General features: G+C 43.4%; 1 protein-coding gene across 1 annotated transcript; it reads right to left on the bottom strand.

Moving 5' to 3' along the window:
- fab1 (1-phosphatidylinositol 3-phosphate 5-kinase fab1) lies at positions 1-27,675 on the bottom strand. The gene is made up of 33 exons (XM_073091619.1): positions 27,233-27,675; positions 24,581-24,749; positions 24,011-24,144; positions 23,430-23,587; positions 23,190-23,273; positions 22,710-22,870; positions 21,973-22,074; positions 21,757-21,810; positions 21,329-21,493; positions 20,925-21,045; positions 20,036-20,144; positions 19,123-19,375; positions 17,904-18,666; positions 17,210-17,369; positions 16,192-16,309; positions 15,471-15,660; positions 14,952-15,083; positions 14,532-14,622; positions 12,847-13,970; positions 12,466-12,584; positions 12,249-12,377; positions 10,526-10,648; positions 10,059-10,115; positions 9,827-9,862; positions 9,578-9,666; positions 8,716-8,840; positions 7,878-7,983; positions 6,475-6,607; positions 4,936-5,040; positions 3,918-4,037; positions 2,837-3,043; positions 2,139-2,294; positions 1-1,381 (listed from the first exon to the last, which is right to left on the bottom strand). Exons 1-33 carry the CDS (start codon positions 27,527-27,529, stop codon positions 1,140-1,142), a joined length of 6,132 nt encoding a protein of 2,043 aa, XP_072947720.1. The 5' UTR covers positions 27,530-27,675; the 3' UTR covers positions 1-1,139.
- Positions 27,676-27,840: the final 165 nt, after the last annotated feature.

Raw genomic sequence — 27,840 nt, forward strand, 5'->3', positions numbered from 1 at the left:
ACAGTTATCTTCTGTGGGTACCAATCTGGTACCCATGTACTGGCGACAATTAGGATCTGGTCTCGTGAGTTTGAAGTGAGAAGTGGTATGTAGACTATGTAGTTCTTAAAAATATTTTTATTATTATTGGCGACCGAATTTCGTATTTCGTTCGTTCCGTTACATTCGAAATTCCTTTACCAATATTTTATCAATACAATTTTTGTTACTCTAATGGTTTTCGATATAGTTCACACTTAATAAAATTGTTATAATAAAATTATGGATTGTACCACAAATACAATGATAATTATGTAGATACGACGTGTCTAATTTATTGCAGTTTTAATTAATACTTCATATATAATATACAAAACAATTAGTAAATAAGTAAAATTAAACTTAATAATAATACATCAATGCTAAGCTAAATATATTATTTCATTTAAATTCCAATTTTAATAATACTTGAGTGTATTCGCAGAATACGCACGAGAGATCAACGTGCTGAAATAATAATTTAAAATTTCAATTAATAAGCCTCTAAAAAATATTCATTATTTATTAAAAGAAACGTTTTTCCGTATAATAAAATTGTTATTTATATCATTTTATATATGTACATGGAATGTTTAACTTTAAAATATTCATTTTATGCCAATGAAGTTACACTTCCTTAGGGCCATAAGGTGAAAAAAAAATAATGTATGCGTGCTGCTGCTGACGATTACACAATAACTATTGGATTGCTTTGTGGGAACCGCAACAAATGCATTGCTATCCTATGAACTGGAATACGGCAGCGATTCACACTGCTGCTATTATGCAGACATAGGTAGAACATTGGTGTGGCGGTGCCGCCGCCAGAGTCGAATCACAAACGGTTCTACCACCTAGAGCTAAAGTTATAATCAGTCGATGATAGTGGGTCGTACACCCACGATGTTGTTGCTGCGTCTGTTGTTACGGGAGCCTAGATCAACATGTCCCAGTGCCAACCTTCAAGATGACGATGATTGAATTGAATGATTAGAGGTACATCATTTATTTACGATGCCCTCGCTACCCCTGCTGTATCTGCGTGGGCTAGGCCTTTCCCAGTGCTAACTCTACCATCTAAGACGACGATGATCATGAGAATGTCGATGATGGTGGTGCGTTCACCCACGACGCTGCTGCTGCTGCTGTTGTTGTTGCTGCTGCTGTTGTTGTTGTTGTTGTTGTTGTTGCGCGGGCGCCAGCGGGTCCCAGTGTCGCGGGCAGTGCAGGAAGTACTTGCGCGCGGCGGCGGCGAAGCGGCGGCGGTACTGCTGCGGCGACAGCACGGTGGGCTGCCCGGACCCGAGGTTCTTCTTCACCAGGTGCTCCAGCTTCTTGTCCCACGTGAACGTGCGGATGTAGTCTGTGTGATATGTGCACAGCGTTATATATCATAAAAAATATATATATAACAGTGGCGGACTATGGTCGTCGCAGGCCTGGGGCGGAAAGTTGGAGGCCCACAGTGTAAAAAGTACGCATGTGATTCGGTGACCTTTTCTTTTGCTGATACACGTTTTGTAGATTGTTTGGTTCTGACGACTTTTTTAAATCTGTGTTAGGAGGCCCCCCCAGAACAGTGGGCCCAAATTCAACGAATGCTTGTTTATTTAGAGTTCACAGTCTACATTTTGACAATTTTTATTGACATTCATTATTATATTATAACTTTGTTAGGCAATGAAATAATTGGAAAGGTATTAATATTAATAGGCGTAATTTCGGTAAATTAAGATAATTTTAATGCTTAAATTTATTTACAACGTTTTCAATCCTCCTTATATTCATTTTCAATTATGTTTTTTTTATTTATAATGTTAAAAGCTTTATCTCAGTTGAGTACAACGTTACTTTAATACTGCACTTACGTATTTAATCTTTCGAACCAGATAAAATAAAATAATAATATGTACAACGAAAGGATATGTGTGTGAACGTGCCGTGTGTGCAAGTGCAGGCTCGCATATGTGACCTGTGTGCATACGTGCATCTCTGTATGTGTCTATGCGTGTGCGTCTGTGTGCGTACGTGCATCTCTGTGTGTGTCTATGCGTGTGCGTACGTGCATCTCTGTGTGTGTCTATGCGTGTGCGTCTGTGTGTGTGTCTGCGCGTGCTCACCGATGATGCCGAGCACGAGCGTGCGGCCGTCGATGCTGAGCAGCAGCGAGTAGTCCATCACGTGGTTGTCCTCCAGGAACTGCGTGTCGCGCTCGATGGCCGCCCACAGCGCCGCGCCCGCACTCGACGGCACGTACAGCTGCGTCTCCCAACGCACTGGGACATATGATGATATCGGTTAGAAGTGGTACGACCTTTATTGGTGTACTTGAAGTGGTACAACACAGTCGTTTTTGATTTATAGTACATCGAAAAGTTAAATTTTTGATTGAAAATTATGTCAGAGGATTCATTTATTTTATATCAAGGGGGCTAGTTTATAGTAATTTAAGTTTATGTGTATATGTAATATAGGAGTAGCAGACGAGTTTTTTTTTTTCATGCAATCTACCTGATGGTAAGTGGTCACTGCCGCCTATGGACATTTGAAATCAACCCCAGACAGGATAAGATTAGATTCCTACCTGAGATCGGCTAAAGATGCGCCGGACCACGATGGAACACCTCTGAAAAGTATGTCTTGCTTACCACACCCTTCAAACCGCAACATAGCGTTTAACGTTGCTGTTATGAGGCAGAAATAGGTGTAGCGGTGGTGACGCCGGAGTCGGACCACAAAGGGTTCGACCACCTTCAAAAACTAATTACTTTTCGTTTTCGCTTCCTTATTCACACCTAACCTATGCGTCAACACTCACGTCTGAGTAGGTTCTCGTCGAGCAGCACGGTGGGCGGGGCGGGCGCGCTGGGCGGCGCGTGCGCGGGGGCGGGCGTGACGACGCGGGGGCGGGAGGTGCCCTTGAGGTCGAAGCGCGGCGCGAGGTCGCCGCGCGCGTACCACACGTGCTCCACCACCAGCACGCCGCTGCCGCCGCCGCCCACGCTGAACACGCCCAGGATGCGCGCTGCGGACACCGAGGGATGCAACTTACAATGTTGCTAATATATGTTGTAGGAATCGAGTCCAATAAAATACTACAACCATTGTGTAAAAGGACACAAAAACATTTAGTAAATATTGAGAAAATCGAGTTTAAAATATTTTTTTAATGTTGGAGAAAAATAGTATTTTTTTACGATTATGTTAAAATGAAAATAGTTGCATTTTAACGAATTGTATAACATGATTGAATTACAAGATTGAAGTTAATGAAATTTACTTAAATAATTAAGAAGTTTATTTTCAATGTGGCATAAAAAATCAGTAAAAGCAGTAATATTACGTCTAAAAAGCAAAGATATTACGAAAAAAAATGAAAGATTACAATGAAAATTTGTTGAATTCTGATTTTACTGTAGTAAAAATGATAATATTAGAGATATAAAATATTGTTATATATTATGTAAATAATTTATATTGGGTTTATTGAATACGAATACTCTTTCAACTATTATTGAATACATATACTCTCAGTAATACATAATACATACTTTAAAACATATTTAAAAGCATTACTATTAACACATTTTCATTGATTTTTTTTTATTAAATTAAATTTTTACAATTTTTTACATTCAATTTTTTTATTATTTTTATTATAGCTGCGATAACTTACAACTAAAAAATATCAATTACTTATGTGGAGATCCTCCTCCTTTTTTAACTTTTTCAACATTTTTTAATTTGAAGCGTCTATCAACTACATTACAAGATATAGAGCCCTATAAAATACGGACAGTTAGCAGAAGACTAGGAGTAGAGTTCCGTTTTTATTCTTTGGATACAGAACCCTAATAGAAGATACAAAAACTATCACAAATATAAAGCAGGTGTCTCACCGAGTAGGCTGGGCAAATTTCGTTGCCGGCAACTGCTGACGTAGTGGAAGTAGTGCGGCGCGAACTCCAGGAACTGCTGCCACTCCGGCTTCGTCATCTCCTTCAGCACGTATCGATCATCTGCGGCAGTAAATATTAGAAATGGTTAACATTTTTTTCTGGTGATAAGTGCCTACGAGAGAGTGCCTAAGAGAATTTAAATCAATGTCCCATTAAATTTAAATTTAGACATATTTTAATTGACTACATATTAAAAGCTTTTAAAGAATTTACAGTTAAAAATACAGAGGACATTTGGGGAATGTCAGTAAAAGTACAAACTTTTAACCAATCATTAAAACTTTAGCTCTCTACTTAGTCACTTTTTTAATATGTGTGTTGATTAGGGCTGTTTCCTTGATTTAATTAAACACTATGTTTAAGATTGTTTAAGGCAGGTGATACTAAAGATACCAACAATTTTAACAACTTTAATCAATCCCAGATATGATTAGTTTCATTTGAATTCGACTGGCAGATATGCCGCTACACCTGAGGACTAAATTCGAACGCCTCGAAAAGTTAGTCTCCCTTATCTTACCCTTCAGAACAAAACACAGCAGCGCAAATAGGTGTGACGGTGGTACCGCCGGATTCGATGCATAAAGGCTTCTTTTTTCCGGTCAAGCAGATGTCTTACGCCCGTTAGTTAAAATCAATCAATACTTTTTATAGTAGGTAAAAAATTGTTAATATTAATTATTATTAACGGTTGCTTGTGATTTTTATTTAGAGCTTAGTTTCGATCAAGGTAATAATTGCGAGGTAGACTGAAGAGCGTTTGTGTCTCATTTGTATGTACAAATAAACACTTTAGAAAACTTCGACAGCGTGATTCAGTGCACAAGTGGCGCCATCTGTTGCCGAGATGGTGTGTGTGAAGAGCGTTTGTGTTTCGTTTGTGTGTACATATAAAACACTTTAAAAAACTTCGATAGCACGAGTGGCGCTATCTATCGGCGAGTTGCCGTGTGTTTACCCTCGGTCTTGCAGAAGGTGGAGCCGGACTTGCCGCCGCGCGCGGCCCACGGCACGCAGTGCGCCAGCGAGCGGATGAAGCCCTCCTCCACCTCGCACAGCCGACCTGCACGGACAATATTATAAGACTTTTACAAAAAAAAAAAGTGAGCCGTCACGGGACGCCTGGCAGATGTGAAACATCGACATTATTTTGTAAAAGTAATATACAGAAAAGAAAATATTGTGATAGGAACTAAATATGTCATAATGATAAAATAAAATATTACCATTTTTTTTCCACATAACGATGACTATTTATTGAATCGATTGCGCATGGCGACGCGTCGCCACACCGTACACACTACTGCATATAGACTGTATATATATACCATCGTATAGCGTGGCGACGCGACGGCATGCGTCGCCACGCCAGAAATCGGTTTTACGTGCGGCTATAGATGCTTCACATCAAAAATAACAAAAAATACAACCGACTTCTATGTCACTACACAGTAAAAAACAATTGAAGTAAATGTTAGTTTAGTACATATTTCTGAAGTTGGCGCTCACATTGGACATGCTGCTTCCGTCGTTATCCAACGAAATGTCTTCTTTCCAACAAAAAAAAATATCAAAATCGGTTCATAAACAACAAATCGCCGAACAAATCTAAAAATATATATATATACGGTCGAATTGAGAAACCTCCCCCTTTTTTGAAGTCGGTTAAAAATTATCTTATACGAAAAATTTAATTTTGACAGTAAATTGTATTAATATTAGCATAATAAATTAATTTATTACGCATACATTACTGTAATATTAAACAAAATAGAAATATAACGCCACTAGAGGGAACATGACGTCTTAATATTTATTTTTGAAAATCGTTTATAACATATTTTAAATTCTTAACGTTTGTGCATTTATATAGAAATATTGTAATAACATACATATTATATTAATATTTATATCATATAAATATTATGCATAGAATATTTCTGTATAAACGCTGTTATCAATCGAAAAACTTCCACAAATGTCGTTAAAGACAGCAAAACGTACTGCTAAAAATTACACTATTAGATATTGGCTTTTACCCGCAGTTTCGCTAAACGTTAGAGTTTTGGGATAAAAGGTACCCTACGTCCTTTTTTGAACACCTGACGAATCACTAAAATACCTACGGAATTTTCTGACTGGTTTGTTAGTCAAGGTTAGTTAGCGAAGAAACACATTCGCATTTATAATATTAGTCTAGGAGTAGCAGACGAGCATGCAGTCCACTTGACGGTAACTGCCGCCCATGGACATCTGTAATCAACCTTAGATAGGATTAGATATTCCTACCTGAGGTCGGCCACAGATGCGCCGCTACCCCTGAGGACTAAGCTGGAACCCCTCGGAAATGTCTATCTCTCTTACCACACCTTTCAAAACGGAACACAGCAGCGCCTTACACTGCTGTTATTAGGTAGAAATAGGTGTGGCGGTGGTGCCACCCGAGTCGAACCACAAAGGGTTCTACCACCTTCAAACCACCACCTCGTGTCCTTACCGTCCTTGTCCTTGAGGTCGTCGCAGCAGCGGGCGTCGTCCCGGGGACGGGGCGCTCCGGCCAGCGGCGCCAGCAGCGCGTGGCGCAGGCGGTGGAACTGCGCCGCGTAGTACACGCGGCACGGCAGCCCGTCCTAAGACACACAGATAGTATTATTATTATTCATAGATTAGTAAAGATACTTCGCCGCCTTGAAATTGAATGAAGCCACAAACGGCTTATTTTAGTAAGTTCTTTTTTTAAATTCTTGACAAATAAAAACATTTTTAGAGAAAATTTACGAATAAATAACTAATACTGCGTAATTTACGTAATAAATAAATAATTATTTCAAATATTTTATGGACATTTTAGCACGGAGACGTGGCAAAACTTTTTTACGCAACTATTTCAATTCTCAAAACTGGATACATTTTCTTGTTAGGAGTGAGTAATCTTTACTAATCTATGTTATTGTTATTATTTTTAGTTTAGTTTTACCGCCTTCAATTTTTCTGCACATCCCTAAGGTTGACTGGCTGAAAATGCTATTTAGCATTAAGTCCGCCTTTTGTACCACACTGTTTTTAACATGGTCAATAAAGAGTAAATAATGGTATAACGCTCCGTTTATATTATATTAGTGCAAGGAAAGCTCTTTAACCTGGCCATGTGTTAGTAACTCCTCTAGTGCCTTATCATTAAGTATAAAATAGTACATTACAATACAAGGACGAAAAATTTTTTTCTGACAAGTGTGAGTTTGCAGGCCGAGCCGCAGGCGAGGACTGCAATCACACGAGTCAGAAAAACATTTTTCGTCCGCGTGTTGTATAAAATTTTATATTACGGGGTCGGAAATGGGGGTTTTGCGCACGCGAAGCGTGCGTAAAACGTCCATTTGCGCACGCCGTGATATAAAATATATAATATTGAAATAGCAATCGAAAGTGTTGTAGACATGCTCGATTGCTACAACAATATCAAATAGATATAACGGTAAGTGACTAATGTCACTTATGGACATCTGAATTAACCCCAAATAAGATTTAAATCCAACATGAAGCCCTGCTTTATCTGAATAAATTGGAACACCGCAAATATGTATGTCTTCCTTACACTTCCACACCCATCAAAACTACAACATAGCAACGCTAAACACTGTTGTTATTAGACAGAAATATATAGTTGCGGTGGAGATGAGACTGGAGTCGAACCAAAAAGAGTTCTACCTTTTAAGTATGCGACTCGATACATGCCACAGGTCAATGAGAATATTGTTTTTTTTTTCCATAAAGGCAAAAAATAGGGCAAAAAATAAAGAAAGGAAAAATATGCCATACATGTTATTTTTAAACACAAATGAAATTATGCAACATTACTATAATTGCTAAAATTATATTACAATGATGTAAAATTATTACCTTAAGCAACACTTCAATATGATCTGAGGCCTTAGCTGTGCGTCCCGTACCCTCCTCGTCCTGCTCCGACTGCACACTGTGCAACATCAACATCAGAAGCTTGATACTAAGGGCGTTAACAGTATTGGGTGAAGAAGTGGTTCCTCCACAGTTAAACCACAAAGCATTGAACCTTTAAAATTTTACAATCTGCCGAGTAAGATATGAAATGGCTACACCTTGACAACCCACACGGCAAAGTTTTCTCCATACCAGTCTAACTCGCCGGTGATTCCTGGTTCGACAAATATCTACGAGTAAATGATTGATTTAGCTATCTGTTCTAGATCTGGGTATTTGTGTTTTTTATAATATTGGAAAAGCAGACGAGAAAGTAGTCCATCTGATGGTAAGGGGCTATTACTACGTAAGCGTAATCAACTTCAAATAGGATTAGATATTCATACCTGAGATTAACCACTTACGCCGCTTTCCCTGAGGACCAAGCTGGAACGCCTCAGAAAAGTAACACCCTTCAAACCAGAACACAGCAGTGCACAATACTAATGCTATAAGGCAGAATAGGTGTGGCGGGGGCGGCGGCCGGAGTCGAACCATGAAGGGTTTCTATCACCTTCACAGTTTGTTTATGTGTGTCCATGGGTTCCACGACAAAGAGGATCATAGTTTGGTGGTGTGTGTATAGAAAACTTATTTTTTCAACCCCCAACGTAAAAAGAGGGGTGTTATAAGTTTAACACGTATATCTGTGGATCTGTGTATCTGCCGTGGAATCGCAGCTGTCAAATGGACATGCAATCGTTTTATTTTATTAATTCCAAAGGTGTAAGTGTCGAACCCGTGCCGTTGCGAGCGGAGTGTCTTCTGGTACGTGACGGAGGCGAGCGTGGCGGCGATGACGGAGCCGATCTCGCCCGCGTTCACCACCACCGGTACCAGACCGCTGGAGATTATTATGCTGCTCTGAAAATGTATAAACGACAACTAACGTTAAATGTGTGGTGACTTCTCGCAATTAGTCAAAAGGTGGCGGCAATTTAGCGCGTTTTTAACGAGATTCTTATAACGGCTACAGAAGCACGCGAGAAGTCTCACTGAGAAAATCTTGCCAAGAAATTACACGAGAACCGAGAAGGCATCTACACTCTTTACCTAAACTATACAGTTCTCTTCTTTCGCCCGAGAATCCCTTTAAATACCGACACCGATCGGAGAACAGGCGATCGCAAGAAGACATGAAAGCGATCACATTTACGCTTTTCTGGAGTTTTCAGGGGTCTCGCCGAGAAATTGTGCGAGAACCGAGAAGGCATCGCATTTTCGACCTTCATCCAGAACGGACGTCAGTGCAGCGGCTTTACCTACACAACAACATACAATGTTATGGTCGCACTGAGACCGAAGGAGAATGTGATACCGTTCTCTTTTCTCGCCCGAGAAACCCTTTGAAGCGGGCAAAATACCGACACCGATCGGAGAATAGGCGAGCGCGAGAACGAGAAGGCAAGAAAGCTATCACATTCACGCTTCTCGGGTCTTCTCTGAGGTTCTCGGCGTGAGCCTGTAGCAGGGTATGGATTATGGTTCTGTATTTGTACGTGGCATTGATATAGCTACTAATACGTTCGGCAACTTATTTGACAATTCGTTCGCGATGATAGCTAGTCTTTTATATAAATAGCTGCGTTTTATTTGTTTACCTGATTCTGTTGCTGATTATTCGATAGTAACTGCGACAATATTTGTTTAATAGTTTTCTTTTCGCCTTTCTCCTCGTCCTCTTCAACTCCTAAATTATAAAAAAGACCGATTAATTAATAAAAAAAATGATGTAAGTATGTATGTATTAAACATACATACATCATTTTTTTTAAATATCCCGTTATAATATATTAGGAAAAAATATTGAGTTCATCGAAAACGAAGCTTAAAATAGTTTTAATATTTACCCGTATGCTCCTTCTCCAACTCTTTTGACGAGTTATCTGAAAAATAGAAAATGGTCTTCTTAGGTAATAACAATAAAAACCATTTTAATAGAGCTCTATTATGTATGAAATTCTGTGCTTCAGACGTCAGACTGGACTTTTATTTTAGATAACCGATTTTATAAATTAAAGCCTAAAATCTTCAATAAACAACCTATACATTTAGGAAAAACTTACAGATAGAGTAATATACCTGTGACTTCATTGTTTCCAGTTTCGTCTGTATTATCTTCTGTGTCTTGTTTGTCATCTGTAACAAAACACTATATTGTAGTATGGTTAATTAATTAAATAAATGTTACAATATTTTAGTCGCATAATTCGCGGCAAATTTAGCAAATATTTTTTTTAAATAAAATATTTTTTTTAAATTTAGCATACGCATTTACTGGTTTTAAATTCGGCTTCTTAAATTGCGGTCTGGGGTTTGAATTCCGGTACGCACATTTGTTCCTGTATAAGCGTATTAAAACATGCCCGAGAAATCGGTAAAGAAAGGTTATGAAAAGCGTGTCAAGTCTATCAATTCGCAATTGGCCCGCGTGTCGTACTATGAACTAAGCCCTTGTTATCCGAGGAGATATCAGAGTGTCCAGGAGTGAGGCATTGTCGATGTAGAGGGATCATGATGGGAGGGATTATGATGACGTTCCACATTACCGTTAGATTCCGTATGTGATTTTCCCCTGGCAGGCGGGCTGGTCCACTGCTCCTGTGCGTCGCGCAGCATCTTCATCCCGGCGATGATGTTGTCGCCCACGCTCCACAGGCTGCGCACCACCGCTTTTCATATAAATGAACATTTTAATAGCTGCACGAATAGAAATTGTTTTTTTTTTAAAGGTTTTGAATTTGTTGTGGGGGTGTTTGTGGTCGGGGTAATGTTTGGTGGTGGTGGTAGGTAAGGTGGTGGTGTCCCTGTAGTACCGGGACCAGAATAGTGTAGTGGCGGTGGTGGTGGTGGGTGTGGTGGTGGTGGTGGCGGTGCGTGTTACCGGCGACGTCGGTGTGGTCGTGCAGGTGCGCGGCGGTGAGCGCGAGGTGTATGCGCTCGGCGTGCAGCTTGAAGCCGGCGGTGGTGGTGGTGGTGGTGGGTGTGGTGGTGGTGGTGGCGGTGCGTGTTACCGGCGACGTCGGTGTGGTCGTGCAGGTGCGCGGCGGTGAGCGCGAGGTGTATGCGCTCGGCGTGCAGCTTGAAGCCGGCGGTGGTGGTGGTGGTGGTGGGTGTGGTGGTGGTGGTGGCGGTGCGTGTTACCGGCGACGTCGGTGTGGTCGTGCAGGTGCGCGGCGGTGAGCGCGAGGTGTATGCGCTCGGCGTGCAGCTTGAAGCCGGCGGTGGTGGTGGTGGTGGCGGTGCGTGTTACCGGCGACGTCGGTGTGGTCGTGCAGGTGCGCGGCGGTGAGCGCGAGGTGTATGCGCTCGGCGTGCAGCTTGAAGCCGGCGGTGGTGGTGGTGGTGGTGGGTGTGGTGGTGGTGGTGGCGGTGCGTGTTACCGGCGACGTCGGTGTGGTCGTGCAGGTGCGCGGCGGTGAGCGCGAGGTGTATGCGCTCGGCGTGCAGCTTGAAGCCGGCGGTGGTGGTGGTGGTGGTGGGTGTGGTGGTGGTGGTGGCGGTGCGTGTTACCGGCGACGTCGGTGTGGTCGTGCAGGTGCGCGGCGGTGAGCGCGAGGTGTATGCGCTCGGCGTGCAGCTTGAAGCCGGCGGTGGTGGTGGTGGTGGTGGGTGTGGTGGTGGTGGTGGCGGTGCGTGTTACCGGCGACGTCGGTGTGGTCGTGCAGGTGCGCGGCGGTGAGCGCGAGGTGTATGCGCTCGGCGTGCAGCTTGAAGCCGGCGGTGGTGGTGGTGGTGGTGGGTGTGGTGGTGGTGGTGGCGGTGCGTGTTACCGGCGACGTCGGTGTGGTCGTGCAGGTGCGCGGCGGTGAGCGCGAGGTGTATGCGCTCGGCGTGCAGCTTGAAGCCGGCGGTGGTGGTGGTGGTGGCGGTGCGTGTTACCGGCGACGTCGGTGTGGTCGTGCAGGTGCGCGGCGGTGAGCGCGAGGTGTATGCGCTCGGCGTGCAGCTTGAAGCCGGCGGTGGTGGTGGTGGTGGTGGGTGTGGTGGTGGTGGTGGCGGTGCGTGTTACCGGCGACGTCGGTGTGGTCGTGCAGGTGCGCGGCGGTGAGCGCGAGGTGTATGCGCTCGGCGTGCAGCTTGAAGCCGGCGGTGGTGGTGGTGGTGGTGGGTGTGGTGGTGGTGGTGGCGGTGCGTGTTACCGGCGACGTCGGTGTGGTCGTGCAGGTGCGCGGCGGTGAGCGCGAGGTGTATGCGCTCGGCGTGCAGCTTGAAGCCGGCGGTGGTGGTGGTGGTGGTGGGTGTGGTGGTGGTGGTGGCGGTGCGTGTTACCGGCGACGTCGGTGTGGTCGTGCAGGTGCGCGGCGGTGAGCGCGAGGTGTATGCGCTCGGCGTGCAGCTTGAAGCCGGCGTACTCGCGCTCGGCCTCGCCCTCCGCCACGTTGCTGAATATCTCGTGACCTGGACACACAATCACACATGTTTTATAGATGTAATATGTGCAAGTGGCTATTAAATTTAGCAACATTAACAACAATATTAAACGTACCTTTCAGCATGAGTTCGTTGAGTTGCGTAATCAATGCCTCCCGCATCTGCTTCGTGTCGTACTTGATGGAGATCACGTCCGGCGGCAGCTGGATGTCGTACGTCGATATCTTGTTATACCTTTCAAATCGAAATACAAAAGCGTTAAATATTGATAGGCGGTATTGATTTCTGACGATTTTCTGTGAGGATGTACGAACACTTAAAATTAAATTCAAGATATAGACAGCTACGTCATCTTGGTACTGGCGTCTCTGGAGTTGAAAAACAAATCACTGCTGTAACACCTTCAAATGATTTTTACAGGAGGACCCTTGGCCTTCGTGGCCCTTGGTGGGCCAGTCACCAGCCGCGCACGTACTGCGCGCGGCAGTGCCGGTACCTGAAGCAGGCGGTGGTGAGGCCCGCGACGAACGCGTGCGAGTGCTCCCGCAGCGGGTGCGGGCACAGCGCGCGCGCGTACCGCGGGGCGGCGAGGCGCGCGCGCACGTACTGCGCGCGGCAGTGCCGGTACCTGAAGCAGGCGGTGGTGAGGCCCGCGACGAACGCGTGCGAGTGCTCCCGCAGCGGGTGCGGGCACAGCGCGCGCGCGTACCGCGGGGCGGCGAGGCGCGCGCGCACGTACTGCGCGCGGCAGTGCCGGTACCTGAAGCAGGCGGTGGTGAGGCCCGCGACGAACGCGTGCGAGTGCTCCCGCAGCGGGTGCGGGCACAGCGCGCGCGCGTACCGCGGGGCGGCGAGGCGCGCGCGCACGTACTGCGCGCGGCAGTGCCGGTACCTGAAGCAGGCGGTGGTGAGGCCCGCGACGAACGCGTGCGAGTGCTCCCGCAGCGGGTGCGGGCACAGCGCGCGCGCGTACCGCGGGGCGGCGAGGCGCGCGCGCACGTACTGCGCGCGGCAGTGCCGGTACCTGAAGCAGGCGGTGGTGAGGCCCGCGACGAACGCGTGCGAGTGCTCCCGCAGCGGGTGCGGGCACAGCGCGCGCGCGTACCGCGGGGCGGCGAGGCGCGCGCGCACGTACTGCGCGCGGCAGTGCCGGTACCTGAAGCAGGCGGTGGTGAGGCCCGCGACGAACGCGTGCGAGTGCTCCCGCAGCGGGTGCGGGCACAGCGCGCGCGCGTACCGCGGGGCGGCGAGGCGCGCGCGCACGTACTGCGCGCGGCAGTGCCGGTACCTGAAGCAGGCGGTGGTGAGGCCCGCGACGAACGCGTGCGAGTGCTCCCGCAGCGGGTGCGGGCACAGCGCGCGCGCGTACCGCGGGGCGGCGAGGCGCGCGCGCACGTACTGCGCGCGGCAGTGCCGGTACCTGAAGCAGGCGGTGGTGAGGCCCGCGACGAACGCGTGCGAGTGCTCCCGCAGCGGGTGCGGGCACAGCGCGCGCGCGTACCGCGGGGCGGCGAGGCGCGCGCGCACGTACTGAGCCAGCGACAGCGCCAGCGCCGCGCGCGACAGCCGCACGCCGCGCGACACCACGCCGCACCGCCCGCAACGCGACCAGAACATCACCTGACCAACACAGGTGTGGTAAAGCCACTGTGTCCGAACCTCCCCACCCAAAACTCCACTCCATATCCCTTCGAATTATCACGAAAATATCCCATTTTTACCCATCTCGGGCTACTAATAGCCAATTGCATAAAAAGCCCCATTTTTACTCATCTCAAGTTATCAGTATCAATCCGAATTGTGCAAAAAATTCCCATTTTTACACATCTCAAGCAATAAATACCCTGTTGCCTGACAAAATCCCTTTTACTCATCTCAGGTTACAAAGACCCCGTTGCCCGACAAAATCCCTTTTGCCTATTACCTATCTCAAGCTTTAATTTTTAATTTGAGATTCAACAAACCTGAATAACATTCAACGAAGTTTAACACCATATCAGACTTAAAACAGACTCATGCTCAAAATAATTATTTTAATATCCAAACTGGCTTCATTTTCTAACATTGACTTTTGAATACCTGACAAAATATCCATTACTTAATGAAAAATTGTTAAGACATAACAGCGTTGTAGCAGGAAGAACATTAAAGAAAATATAGTAGAGAGAAAACAATAGTTACTTGTTTACTCTGCTCCTCCTTTGGTTTATCCACATTGCTGTGGCCGATGGTATTACACGTGATTGTAATACACACGTCGCCATGCACAAATCTGTGAAAGAAATTAGTTATGAGATTTTTTAAGGATTGTTCAGTTTTGAGTCATCTATCATAGATTAGTTAAAGGGTGACGTAATGTGGAAAGTTTACAGTAGAAAAAAAAGTGACGTGGAGTGTCAGGCAAGAATTTTGAGGGCAGAATAAAAGGTGTGCATTGAAGGGTGTAATGGTAGAAGGTACGATGGTGGGGTATCGTTTGCCGTTCCGGCGGTAAAACGAAAAATAAGATTTTTCATATTAGTGCGGACTTTACGATGATGAATGTAGGGTGTCGGTTACATTGTGTAACGTAAAGAGTGTAAGAGTGTACAATGTAGGGACCTGCGCACGTGCTGGTTCATGGGCAGATGGCAGGCGGCGGCGGGGCACTTGTGCTGCGCGTTGAAGCAGTACTTGTGCAGGAACGCGCCCAGCGACACGTCGTGACGCCCGTACATCTCCATCGTCACCACCCTGGACACACGGACAAACACACATGAAGGTTTTAAGTGGTAGAACCAAGCTCGAGAAATTTATTCTTGATACAACAACAGTGCTGTTGTGTTCAGGTTTGCAGTGTATGTTAAAACTTCCATATGTGACATTTCAACTTCGTGTTTAAGAATAGCTTTTATTTGAGATTAATTATACATGGACATTGTCCATTGTGCATAGATGACTTTACTGCAAGACTTAAAATATTCACTAGACAATTTAGTGTTGTTGAGTTTCATCCGTCGATTTTTTATAAAATCAAACCAATCGACAGTTCCTCCAAAAACCTGAAAAAGCTAACACCGGCTCGTTTGCCTCGCTCTGCTTCAGGCTCGCCTCAACTCTAAAAAGCTAACACCAGCTCACCAGGGGTTGACGCAGAAGTCGGGCACGTTGGGCGACTTGCTGCTGTAGCTGTAGAGCAGCAGGCTCAGTCGCTGGTGGTTTTCTGGCGACAGCGGGTCCGGCGGCTCGTTCGCCTCGTTCTGCTTCAGGCTCGCTTCGAGCTCTGTGTCCACCTTTTTGACCACCGATGGATTGTAGAGGGGACACTCACCTGCAGGTATAATTGAAAAATATTCAAAGGCACTTCTATAATTATTCGTTTGTACAGTGTGTGAATTAGAAGCATAATAAAAAGGTCACCATTTTGTATATCAGAGCATTAAAATACTTAAATACAAGTGTTTACATGGAATGCAATTGAATTGTACATTTCTGTTTTTGTTGTCGTTTTTTTACATTTGTTTTATGTAATTTTTTTTCTTTGTTTTATTTCAATTGTTTTGCAATTATCCGAATAAAAAGGTTCTTTCTTTCTGAATAAAGGCAGAAGTCCGATCAAAGCAGTCAATATTTATGACCTTAAATTAAATACGATGAAAGAAGAATATGAGCGCTGAGTGAGTATATTGCTGCAAGCGTTTCGGTGTACGCACCCGCGAGTATTTGCATGTGTGTGTATATCTGTTCTTTTCTCGCTCACTCTTCTTGTGTGTGTATATTTTTGTGTGTGTGTGTGTGTGTGTGTGTGTGTGTGTGTGTGTGTGTGTGTGTGTGTGTGTGTGTGTGTCGGTGCAGGACGTACGGCGGTGCGTGTCGGCGGCGAGGCGGGCGCCGGCCGCGCGGTAGTGCGCCAGCGAGCGCCGCAGCGCCGCGTCGTCTGCCGGACGAGTCACCGGCTGCCGGACGAACGGGTGCGCCTCCTGAGAGCACAGATTGTATATTATAGCACCCCTTCACAATACACATTGACCTAACTGATGTATGATATTGCCTTCAACCATTTGAATCCCTTTTTACCCGCCTCAGGCTACAACTGACCCGTTGCCCGACCAAATCCCTTTTTACTCGCCTCAGTGTACAAATACCCCGTTGCCCAACAAAATCCCTTTTTACTCGCCTCAGTGTACAAATACCCCGTTGCCCAACAAAATCCCTTTTTACTCATCTCAGGCTACAAATACCCCGTTGCCCGACAAAATCCCTTTTTACTCGCCTCAGTGTACAAATACCCCGTTGCCCAACAAAATCCCTTTTTACTCATCTCAGGCTACAAATACCCCTTTGCCCGACAAAATCCCTTTTTACCCGCCTCAATTTACAAATACCCCGTTGCCCGACAAAATCCGTTTTTACTCGCCTCAGTGTACAAATACCCCGTTGCCCAACAAAACCCCTTTTTACTCATCTCAGGCTACAAATACTCCGTTGCCCGACAAAATCCCTTTTTACTTATTTTTTACTCATCATACACAAATTAAAAGCTCAAAGTGTCCAAATAAACGGGATGTACGCCAGGAGTGCCGGCAGAAGTGAAAACTTTCGAAACATTCAAGTTATGATAAAATATAATAAATAAAAAAATGAAACTGACACCCATTGACATATTTTTTTTATGCTGACACCAAATGAAATCTTTTTGTAGTTTGCTTTGCCGTCTTACAAACTTTCGATCAGGCCACGTGCCCTGATGTTAAACACTTTTTTACCCATCACAAAAACTCCGCTAAAGAACTTTTCACTTTAATAAACATTGATTTTCATTACATTTAAGGAGATGTCTCCTTCTCAATCTATTACGTTGACTACATCGACGCCCTCACCTTCAACACCACCTGTGTGGGGGGTGGTTTGGACACCTCCCTGCGCAGCGCGCGGGGCGTGTGCGGGGTGTGGGGTGCGCGGGTGAGCAGGATGTCGGGCGGCGGCGCCGGGATCACTATGTTGGGGGACATCGACAGCACCACGTCGTCGGTGCACCATCTGATCAGACACTCCTTGTTATATCAATTGTGATGTGGAGCTAAGTCGTATGTTATATAAGTTAGTGTTAGAGTACTATCAATACATAAGAGGCTACTTCACACTACACAATAACAAGTTTGAAATGTCTGTTTGTTTGTCTAATTAATATGTCTCATGAAAATCTCAAAAATGGCTTAGTGTATTTTAACGATAGAGGACTTTACAGGAAGTTGAATATTTTTAAGTAATAATCTTCAATTATCAATCATTCATAAAACACTAAAGCTTCTTAATGGGTTAACTTTTCAAAGTCTTTTCTTAACGCTTATATACGTTTTATACAATATTTTTATGTTCAATTATTGATTTCAATAGTCATCCCATTAAGTTGCACATCATATGCTACTCAATAATATTAGTATAGGAATATTTTTGGTATATTTTTGTTGATTTGATATAAGTAGGTCGTTAACTAGACTACTTATATCAAATCAACTTCTATGTGTGGGCAAAATGTATATGACCAAGCAAAGCTCAAAAAGAATTGCTTACCTTTCACTATGCGTATCAGCTTTCAGTTTGGCCTCCTCTTTGGGAAGGAACACTTCATCATCAACCGACAGCCTAGACCTTAGAGGGTCGCTGAAGTCCCTTATAGGCACACCGCAGCTTAGATTTTTATCGCTGTCCGTTTTACGAGTATACACCTTCTTTTGTGAATCATCTGCTTCTTTTGATTTTGGTAACTCTGAAGTAGACTCATTACCAGTAATAGCGTCATTGTTAGAACCATTATCTTTAGGTCTCTCTGTGAGAGTATCATCATCTGTTTTAGGTGTCTCATTAATTTTGGTATTTTCATCACTGTCACCGGTACATTTCTCTTCAGGATTACCCCCTTCAATCACATTAACGCTAACATTACTACCGTTATCACTTTCTAACGTATCATTACTCTTGCTACCGAAGACATCATCATTAATCTCATCGCTGATATTCAACTTATCTGTTATATTATCAGAATCACGATTTCTACCACCATCAGGTAACTTATCCGTTATTTTATCATCACCGATTCCATCTGTCACGTCCTTATCATCATCGTCATCAACAAAAGTCCCGGGTTCGGGCAGCACGGCTTCTATGTCGCCTAAAAAGGCTTTTTCTAGTTTCCAGTTGTAGCACGCCAAGAGCATGAACTTGACAACCTTCTTCACTCTTATAAGTTCTTGTAGAGAACCTCCGCGAAGGATGATACAGCAGCCCAGCTGTGGTTCCGCGCAGCCCTCCAATACCATTAGGGTTTTGTTGGAAACTATGGAAAAACGTAAATGAAATGATATGTGGCTTAAAAGAGATATAACAAAATTTGAACTTTGGTCATGACTTTAAAAATAATTGTCTTTCGATAGAAGTAAGTACAGCATTGTATTATTGTTTTTTTAATACACAATAATAGAATATATTTTTAATATTTGGATATAGTTTCGTGTTATAAAATTATTTTAATATTGCCAGAATACGATTGAGGAACAGTGAATTTTAATATAATGAAGTTTCAAACAAAATAAAAGCACTTGTTTAAATAAATGCAAAAAAACATTTCTAAGTAGAAAACCTTATACATTGCACTTAAATAACATTTCAAAAGAAAAAAATACAAAATTAACAAACTTAACATGTTAGAACAAAATGTAGTCTCCCTTGCCACACCCTTCAAACTAGAACACAGTAGCGTTTAACACTGCTGTTACAAGGCAGAAATACTCACATTTCTTAACATAGAAGTTCTTGCACGTCCCCAACCTCGGCATGCCGATACGCGCATCGATCGACGCCACGAGATCCGCCCGTGCGCACCGCGCGGTACGTCGTAGCGCGCGCTCCCTGACGCCGGCGGCCAGCGCGGCGCCCGCCGCCCGCAGCGCGTCCTGCACGGCGCGCGCCGCGCCGCCGCGCACCAGGACCACCTTGGGGCGGAGCGCCGTTATGCGCGCCGCACAACGGACTAGGTACTCTTGCTCCTGGGAAGGAGTGACACGTGGTTAAACCACCATTAGTTATAATTACTTATAATTAGTTATAATTGGTTATAATTAGGCGTTTCAGCTTAGTCCTCAGAAGTAGCGACGCATCTGTGCCTGACCTCAGGTAGGAATATCTAATCCTATCTGGAGTTGATTACAGATGTCCATGGGCAGCAATTGCCAAATACCATCAGGTGGACTGCATGCTCGTCTGCTACTCCCATATTATAATTAAAAAAAAAATCTGCAATGTAGCCAATGTTTCTCCGTATTAGGTATTCTTGACAATAATTATTGACTTTAACCAATTTTCCCAAATTAGGAAACTATAATAGTTTATATCAATTTAACAGTTTTACAAACAATCAATGTATTTTTTTTAACTACAATAATTAGAATTAATAAAAATCACACTTTAGAAATTAAAAAATATAACAAACCACTAGCTATAAAGCGTGCTAAATAATGAGACACCCACATACGCTCAAAAACATTACCCTCCCCAATGCAATAAATATAATATTAAAAACATTTTAACAAAATAAATTTATCTTTCTATATACATTTCACTTTAAAAATAACAAAATTCCTCCGAAATAAATTAAAAATCACGTTAAAAAAATAAACGCTAAATTTTACAAAAAAAAACTAACTCACCTGCATAAGCACTGGTTCTAGTGAAGTGAGCTTCCCCTCCACTCGCTGGTAAGCTATGGAGCAGTCCAGCAGCAGTATCGTCGGGTTCGATATTTGCTGCGGCATGCCCCTGTAACCATTTATTAACAATGCTTTACACATAACTCCTAAGTTAGACACACACTTATTACTGTAATACCTCCAAAATAAATTTTATTTTTAACCACGACTACGAATATTATTAGCATCCCTGTCATCTCCCTCTTACGATATAACTTCGATCTGCTCACTCCTAAGATTACGTTAGAATAAGCAAGACATATGGCTGAAGGTTCCGAAGGTTGTAAAACCCTTGTAGTTCCACTCTGGAAGCATCGCCATCACATCTGCTGTGTTCTGGCTTGAAGAGTGTGGTAAGGAAGACATATTTATCCGGGCGTTCCAGCTTAGTCCAACAACCTCAAATAGGACTCTAATCTTATCTGTGGTCGTTTATTTTGTTTTTTATTTTACTTTTAGTATTTGCTGCTTTAGTGGCCACCTATCAGTGAAATGAAAATTTCAAGTGTCTCTATCTCCGTTCCAGGGAACCCTGTAACAGACGGACAGACAGCGGAGGCTTAGTAACAGGGTTCTGTTTTAAGCCTTATGGTAGGGAACCCTAACAAGGTGTTATGTATAGTCCACGCCAAACTTTTAGTCCGCTCTGAAATTGTTGCGCGCAGGTTTAGTTAGCATATACTCCGTAAAGTAAAGGGCATACTAATTGCGCTATGTCCCCGCAGGCGAGAGCGGGCAAGTGCCGGGATGATCCCGCCATGTCTTCGTCCCGCTAATACCTGCAATTTGCTATAGCGACGCGACTCGTTTCTATATTCGGAGCGGCCTAGCAGTTTGGCGCGGAGTGTACCTGTGCGCCACGTTCTTGGAGAGCACGACGCCGGGCAGCACGCAGCAGTCGGCCGCCGCGCCGCCCGCCACCTTCTTCACCTGCACGTAGTTGCGCACGTCCATGTCGCTCGACATCATATCTGCACACAATATATTTTATTATATTACGTAACTAGATACTTTTAATTCAAGACTTCTGGTAACGTTCCGTCGAACAGGTGGAACGCGTGCGCGTCAGTTATGAAGCGAAGATTACGGGTGAATTGACTGTAAAGCGACGTAATGGTTCGATATTTCATAAGAGTTGAAATATGTTTACTACACTAGTGACATTACGATGAATTTCTTGGTATGTCCTTCCTGTCATTCGTCGTCACTCGTCATCGGGTCGAGCCAGGCGGGCGCCGGGCGGCACACACTCACCCAGCGATATGATCTCGGCGGCGCGGCTGCACACGGCGTACACGGGGTCGAGCCAGGCGGGCGGCAGGCCGCGGCGCGCCAGGCACTGCCGCGCCAGCCGCCGCAGGTGCTCCGCCCCCGACGCCACCACCGCGCGGTGCGCCGGACGCGGCGGCGCCTCCGACTCTACGACACGTACACTAACGATAACACTTCTATAAATAGGACGGTGGTAGAGTCATCAAAGTCGAACCACAGGGAGTAGGATATGATTCTACTGACACTTAATATTACTTTAGTAAATTCTCAGTTGTCATTCTTTATTGAAAAACAAAGCTTTAAAAATGGCAGGAACTTAATTGCCAACCTATTTCTCGTACTAAGCCTTAACTAATGGACGAAAGCACGCCAACAAAGCATAACTTTTAATTATTAATTTTCACACATACCGTCATTTTGATCCAAAATGGGTTGTTCTTCATTGGACGGAGAAGCTTTGGGTTCTGGAAATAAAATAATAACCTTTTACACCATATTCTAGATGGTGTTGAATAAATGTTTATGGTGTAGACTTTACATGTTGGTGTGCTTGCTTGTTCTCTTTCATCATGTTTTGTATTTTCGAATGTTTACGTAAAATTACGATGTAAAAGGAAAATACAAACCAGTTTTGGTCGCCTTGATGAGTCTAGCCGAGTTGTTTCCGAGATTCAGGTCGAGGCAGTACGATGACACGCTCTCCACAAGTCTATTGTTACCTTCTTCAGCTGTAAGTGGAAATACCACACATAACCATACCACAAATTCTATATATAGTTTTACATACAAAATGAAAGCAGTTTTTCTATTGTTTTGAGGTATTTTTGTCTATTATTTATCTGCTAATTTATTCATACTCCGATTCTATCCTCCACTCCTAACCCCCTTTTGAAACTTTAATTCTTCTCGACCTTGCTAATCCCATTAGGTACTCCATTCCTTCCAGTCGGCCACCCTTAACAATCCTATTTACAATTCTATCCTTTCTTCCCCTTCTTCTTCCCGTCTCTGAGTCTCCTGCCCTCGACAACTCGGCTACTTCCCCCGTTACTCCTCATTACTCCTACCAACGTCAAGCGTGCGGTGTCTCGCTAACAAGCGTGGGCGGGCCCAGTATGTCCCCCTGTCCCCCGAATCCGCAAGGTTCCCCACGCGGGCGCATTACCACCTCTCCCTACCTCCTACAGCCAGGAGTGGAATGGTCCCCCGCGGGTGCAACCTCAACTTCCCCCTCCCCCCTACCGTGTGCTAACCACGCGCTGGCTCGGCTGCGCTCTCCGCTAGCCCCCCCCCTTCCCCTACCGTGTGCGAAGCGCGCCGGCTCGGCCGCGCTCCCCCCGCCCCCCTGCCCCCCTGCCCCTACCGTGCGCGGCGCGGGGCGGCGCGGCGGGCGCGCTGCCGGCGGGCGCGGCAGGCGCGCGCGCGGGCCGGTACAGCGCGTAGTCGGCGAAGCGCGCCGGCTCGGCCGCACTCTCCAGCCAGCCCGCAGACACCAGCTCCTGGCAGAACAAGCTCGCCTGCTGCCTGCGAAACGCACACACATTCACTTGTAAATGTAGTGAGGATTCGACTTCTGTGGCACCAGCCCCACACCCATTTCTGCCTAATAACAACATTGTTAATGCATCTTATGTCCTCACGCATCTGTAGCCGAACACAGGTAGAAATCTCTTCGTATCTAGGTTAGATTACAGATATCCATGGGTGACAGTTGCCACTTACCGTCAGGTGCACTGCCTGCTCATTTGCTATTACTATATTATGTACAAAAAAAAACTTATTACCTCATTATAACAATATCATAACCATATTAAATTTTAACTGTTATTTACAAGATACTTACCTAGTTTTGTGTGCTGTATTATCCATAACCCACTGCATGATATCACTTCCGCGCCATACGCCAATATATCTTACTAAGCGGTATCTGTAACCAGAACAGTCACATTATTTTTAGAATACATATTGGCAATACTTTTTTAAAATATTTATAATATCATGACTTCCATATCCATATTACAGGAATAGATTTAGATAATTAGGCAGCTCATCTTGCCCCCAAGAACTACCCCCACAATCCCACCTGTGTTGTTGCGTGGGCAGCGTGTACACGAGCTGCCTGAAGGCGTCGTGCAGCGCCTCCTTGGGGCAGCTGCGCACCTCGCCACGCTCGTCCTGCTCCCGCGCGAACATATCTCTGCTCTTCTGGCTCGCCTGCGCTTTGTTGTCTGGGAACTTCACCTTCGACAAGATACAAATCGAAATTTAATACAACCATTTTTCACATATTTAGTATGTTATATATAAAATTCTCATGTCACAATGTTACTTACCGTACTCCTCCGAAACGGGTTTACCGATTTTCACCAAATTTTATATGCATATTCAGTAGGTCTGAGAATCGGCTACTATCTATTTTTCATACCCCTAAGTGATAAGGGTTGTTCACCCTCAACATTTTTTTATTTATATGGCAACACAATATTTGCTGGGTATAGTAATAGTAGTAATAAAATAATTCTAAAAGTGAAAGTTACTCTAAAGAAAGACATGTAAATAAGGAAATTTAAATTGTTTAGAAGCTTATGATAAATGCAATTTGGTAAAATAATCAGTTCACCAGTCTTCTCCTGTAGGTACTATTGAGCAATTATAGCAGGTCACCTGTAAGTTCTCCTGCAGCGTGCGCAGGTCGGGCGAGATGTCGCCGGCCATGTCGTTCTCGCGCAGGTAGCTCAGCACCACGTTGCAGCAGTACGTGCACACGCGCAGACCGCCCGCGCAACCGAAGATCTGACCTGGAATTCACTTTCAGTTCAGATCATTCATTCAGATTCATATTTATTAGGTTGCGTGATCAACTTTAGTTTTTACTCTTCCTTCGTGCCTAAAAGAAGGCAAAATCTTGGAATACAAACTATAGCTTTTACTGAGCTATTTCTTGGGACGCTAAAGACTGATTTAGGCACAAATGAGTCCATGGATGAACTATGCTTTTTTACTTATCCATAAACACATCTAGAATTGTTCAATAAGCAGTATAACTAACCACATTAATAACAGGGATCAGGTTGATTAAATAATTGAACACAAAAAGACTAAACCTCAAATAACAAGACATCCTACATCTCCTTGTATTATCTAACCAACCTTCCACAAGAGTCCATCTTTTGATGATTCAATAGATCAATCAAACGGTCACCCAAGCTCAAAGTAAAGCAGAGCAACCCTCACCAGGTACCCGCTGGCTGCAGCACCGCGCGCAGAAGATCTGCCCGCAGACGCGGCAGTGGTGGCGGCGTCGCAGTGCACCGAACCGCGCCGCGCACTCGTAGCACTCGCGCGAGATGTCGTCCGGCATCCAGTAGCGCGCCAGCTCCGTGTCCGCGTAGCGGGTGCCACCCTGCCATATGTCAGAAATAATGCACTACATATACAGGGTGAATTTTTCAAACGGGCCTTCAGGGCTAAATCCGAAACTATAAGGATTAGCGAAAAATGCTGAAAGGAGTTACGAGGCCGATTTTGATAAAAACTAAAACTGCATCATTCGTTTTTTAAAATATCTTTTACCTTAGCCGGGAATCGAACGAGTTCATTTTGAAAAAAAAATACACCCTCTATATTATTCCTCTATCTGATAGTGTCGCTTATAAGGATCAAATTCTGGGAAGTAACGTTATGTGACAAATTAAAGGAAAAGGAAAATTTTGAAGAAAATACATATTTTTCCATACATTGGCATACTAATCCTTGACGATTATACATGACAAATGGTTTATGTATAATTCTTTAGAAACATACATAAGTCATACCATTGAAAAATTTGTTGGTTAATCAACTATTTATTCGATGTTATGACCATGACATACGGCTTAGTATGAGAGAGTAATAGTTGGCAAATAAGTTACCGCCGTTTTCAGGATTTATTTTTTAATAAAAAATAGATAACTGATAAAATAGCAAATTCTTATTGTTTGCTTCAACGTTAAATATGATTTTCTATATCTCTTTGTTTAGTAATCACTCGGATTTAACTCGAAAAAGTCATTCTCGCAAATTGTCAACTTTACATCTGTATTAAACGAAACTCCGCCCATAGCAAGTTAAATCTATTATAATGGCCCTAAAAATAACCTTAACTAAGTCGGACATAAAAATATAAATTCTTGGAGAACAAAACGTCCGTTTCGAGTGATTTGAAACAATGAGCCAAAAAATGTTTAATACGCGAAATGTTTAAATTGAAGAATGGCGGGAATTTAACTGCCAAATTAATATGAAAAACATGTATTTTCTTAAAATTGAGGCTTTTCCATTCGTTTGTCATTTATCATTACTTCCCAGATTTTGATCCTTATAAGCAACACTAGCAGATAGTGGAATAATATAGAGGGTGTATTTTTTTTCAAAATGAACTCGTTCGATTCCCGGCTAAGGAAAAAGATATTTAAAAAAAACTAATGATGCAATTTTAGTTTTTATCAAAATCGGCCTCGTAACTCGTTTCAGCATTTTTCGCTAATCCTTATAGTTTCGGATTTAGCCCTGAAGGCCCGTTTGAAAAATTCACCCTGTATACAGAACTTCGTTTAAAAAATTATAGTATAAATAAATGATAATTTAAAAAAACACGCTTTTATTGCTAATCCAACTAAAAACTAGAAAATGATGATAAAATTTAAGTTATTAAAATAATAATTCAATTCAGAGTAAAAAGTGTGGGGTTTGATAATTTAAATGTTACAATAATTCTATTGGCAATTATCTATGAGAGAATAGTTATGCACCGCAGTAAAATTCACCCCACGCTGTTTTGACATTTGTCATTACTTCCTGGGAATTTTATCCTTATAAAAGAGACTATCAGATAATGGTGTAATATAGAGCAGGGGTGGCCAACCGGTCGATCGCGATCGACCGGTCGATCGCGACCATTAGTCCAGTCGATCGTGGCAAGGAAAAAAATATAAATAAATAGACCAGACTGCGCAAACGTGATTAAACATCATCAAGACTTCCATTCCAAAGTATTAAGTAAATATATGGAAACAATCTCATATCATATGTGATACGAAAAGGAATTCCTAAGACTGTTCAATAAAAAATATTTTATGATTGTGTACTAAACACTATGCTGTTTCATTTAAGATTTCAAAAAGTATGTAAGTGGTAGATCGCACAGGGTTTCGCTAGTAAACAGTAGATCTTATGTCTAATCAAGTTGGCTACCCCTGATATAGAGGGTGTTTTTTTTTTCAAAATTACCTCGTTAGATTCCGGGATAGGGAAAAAGATATTTTAAAGTAATGATGAATTTTTGGTGTTTATCAAAATTGGCATCGTAACTCCTTTCAGCATTTTTCTTTAATCCTTATAGTTTAGGATTTGGCCCTGAAGGCCTATTGGAAAAATACACCCTGTATAGCTGAGTGCTAGCTAATAGTCAGTTCAATCACAATCTCATTCAAATAAACTTATAATATTTTAGCGTTACATCTACAAACACATCTTGTATTGTGCTTTGTATATTGCATATATTTTAGGTAAAAAATGTAATTGTACAAACATTGTCTATTTTGTCGTATGTCTATGTCAAATAAACTAAACAAAGGTTTTATTAAGATAATTACAACAATTTCTTTACATAGTTTATAATCGGATGTAATGTATTCAGTTTTTATTACAAATCTATTAATGTACTCATTTTATTTTTTTGTTATAAAATAGCTTATTATTCGGTATTGTACATAAATAAGTCATAATGAAACAAAGAGAGCACACAGCACATTTGAATATTTATACAAAATAGTGGATAGGTCTTTGTCTTCTAACCAGCTCTTTTAATTAACGCTAGTTAAATAATTTATATAATTAATATCTTACCCCAGAACCCAAAGCGACTAGACTGCTGATTCTCCGCAAAACATTTGGTAGACTGCGACCTTCGAGCTCCACCGCGTAGCTCGCTGGCTCAGCTTTACCGTCATCGTAGTCCTGCTTCTCGGTCTCCTGAGCTTCCTGCTTTTCCGCTGGCTTGGGCTCCGAGCCCTCCTCCGCTTCGTTCGGAGAGAACTTCGGGAACTTCCACAGTTTGTTGAAAAACGTCGACACTCCGCTTTGATTCGGCTCTGACTCGAAACGCGGGAATTCAGTCAGTTGCGAAGTATCGTACTTATCCATTTTGTATCTATATACCAAAACAAATGCGTGAAATTATGATATTTCAAACAAATTATCACAAATCCGCCTCATATTTGTTTTCAATTTTCATTTTCCAACAACCTTCGGTGATCTGTCATTTGTCATTATAATTGACGTCAACTGCCAATGTCTCACATGTCATCATATTTTTTTTTTATGTATTTAACAAGCGTATGGTAATATTTTATACGTCCAATTATGGACTAGTAGAAATGTAGACCAGTGACCAAAGAGTATAATATATTAAGATACCCTATCTATGTAATGAGTATATGTCATATTATTTTACT

This window comes from Epargyreus clarus, unplaced genomic scaffold (assembly GCF_041222505.1).
Source record: "Epargyreus clarus isolate Ecla_fem2 unplaced genomic scaffold, WU_Ecla_fem_2.2 ptg000034l, whole genome shotgun sequence".
NCBI classification, from domain to species: Eukaryota; Metazoa; Arthropoda; class Insecta; order Lepidoptera; family Hesperiidae; genus Epargyreus; species Epargyreus clarus.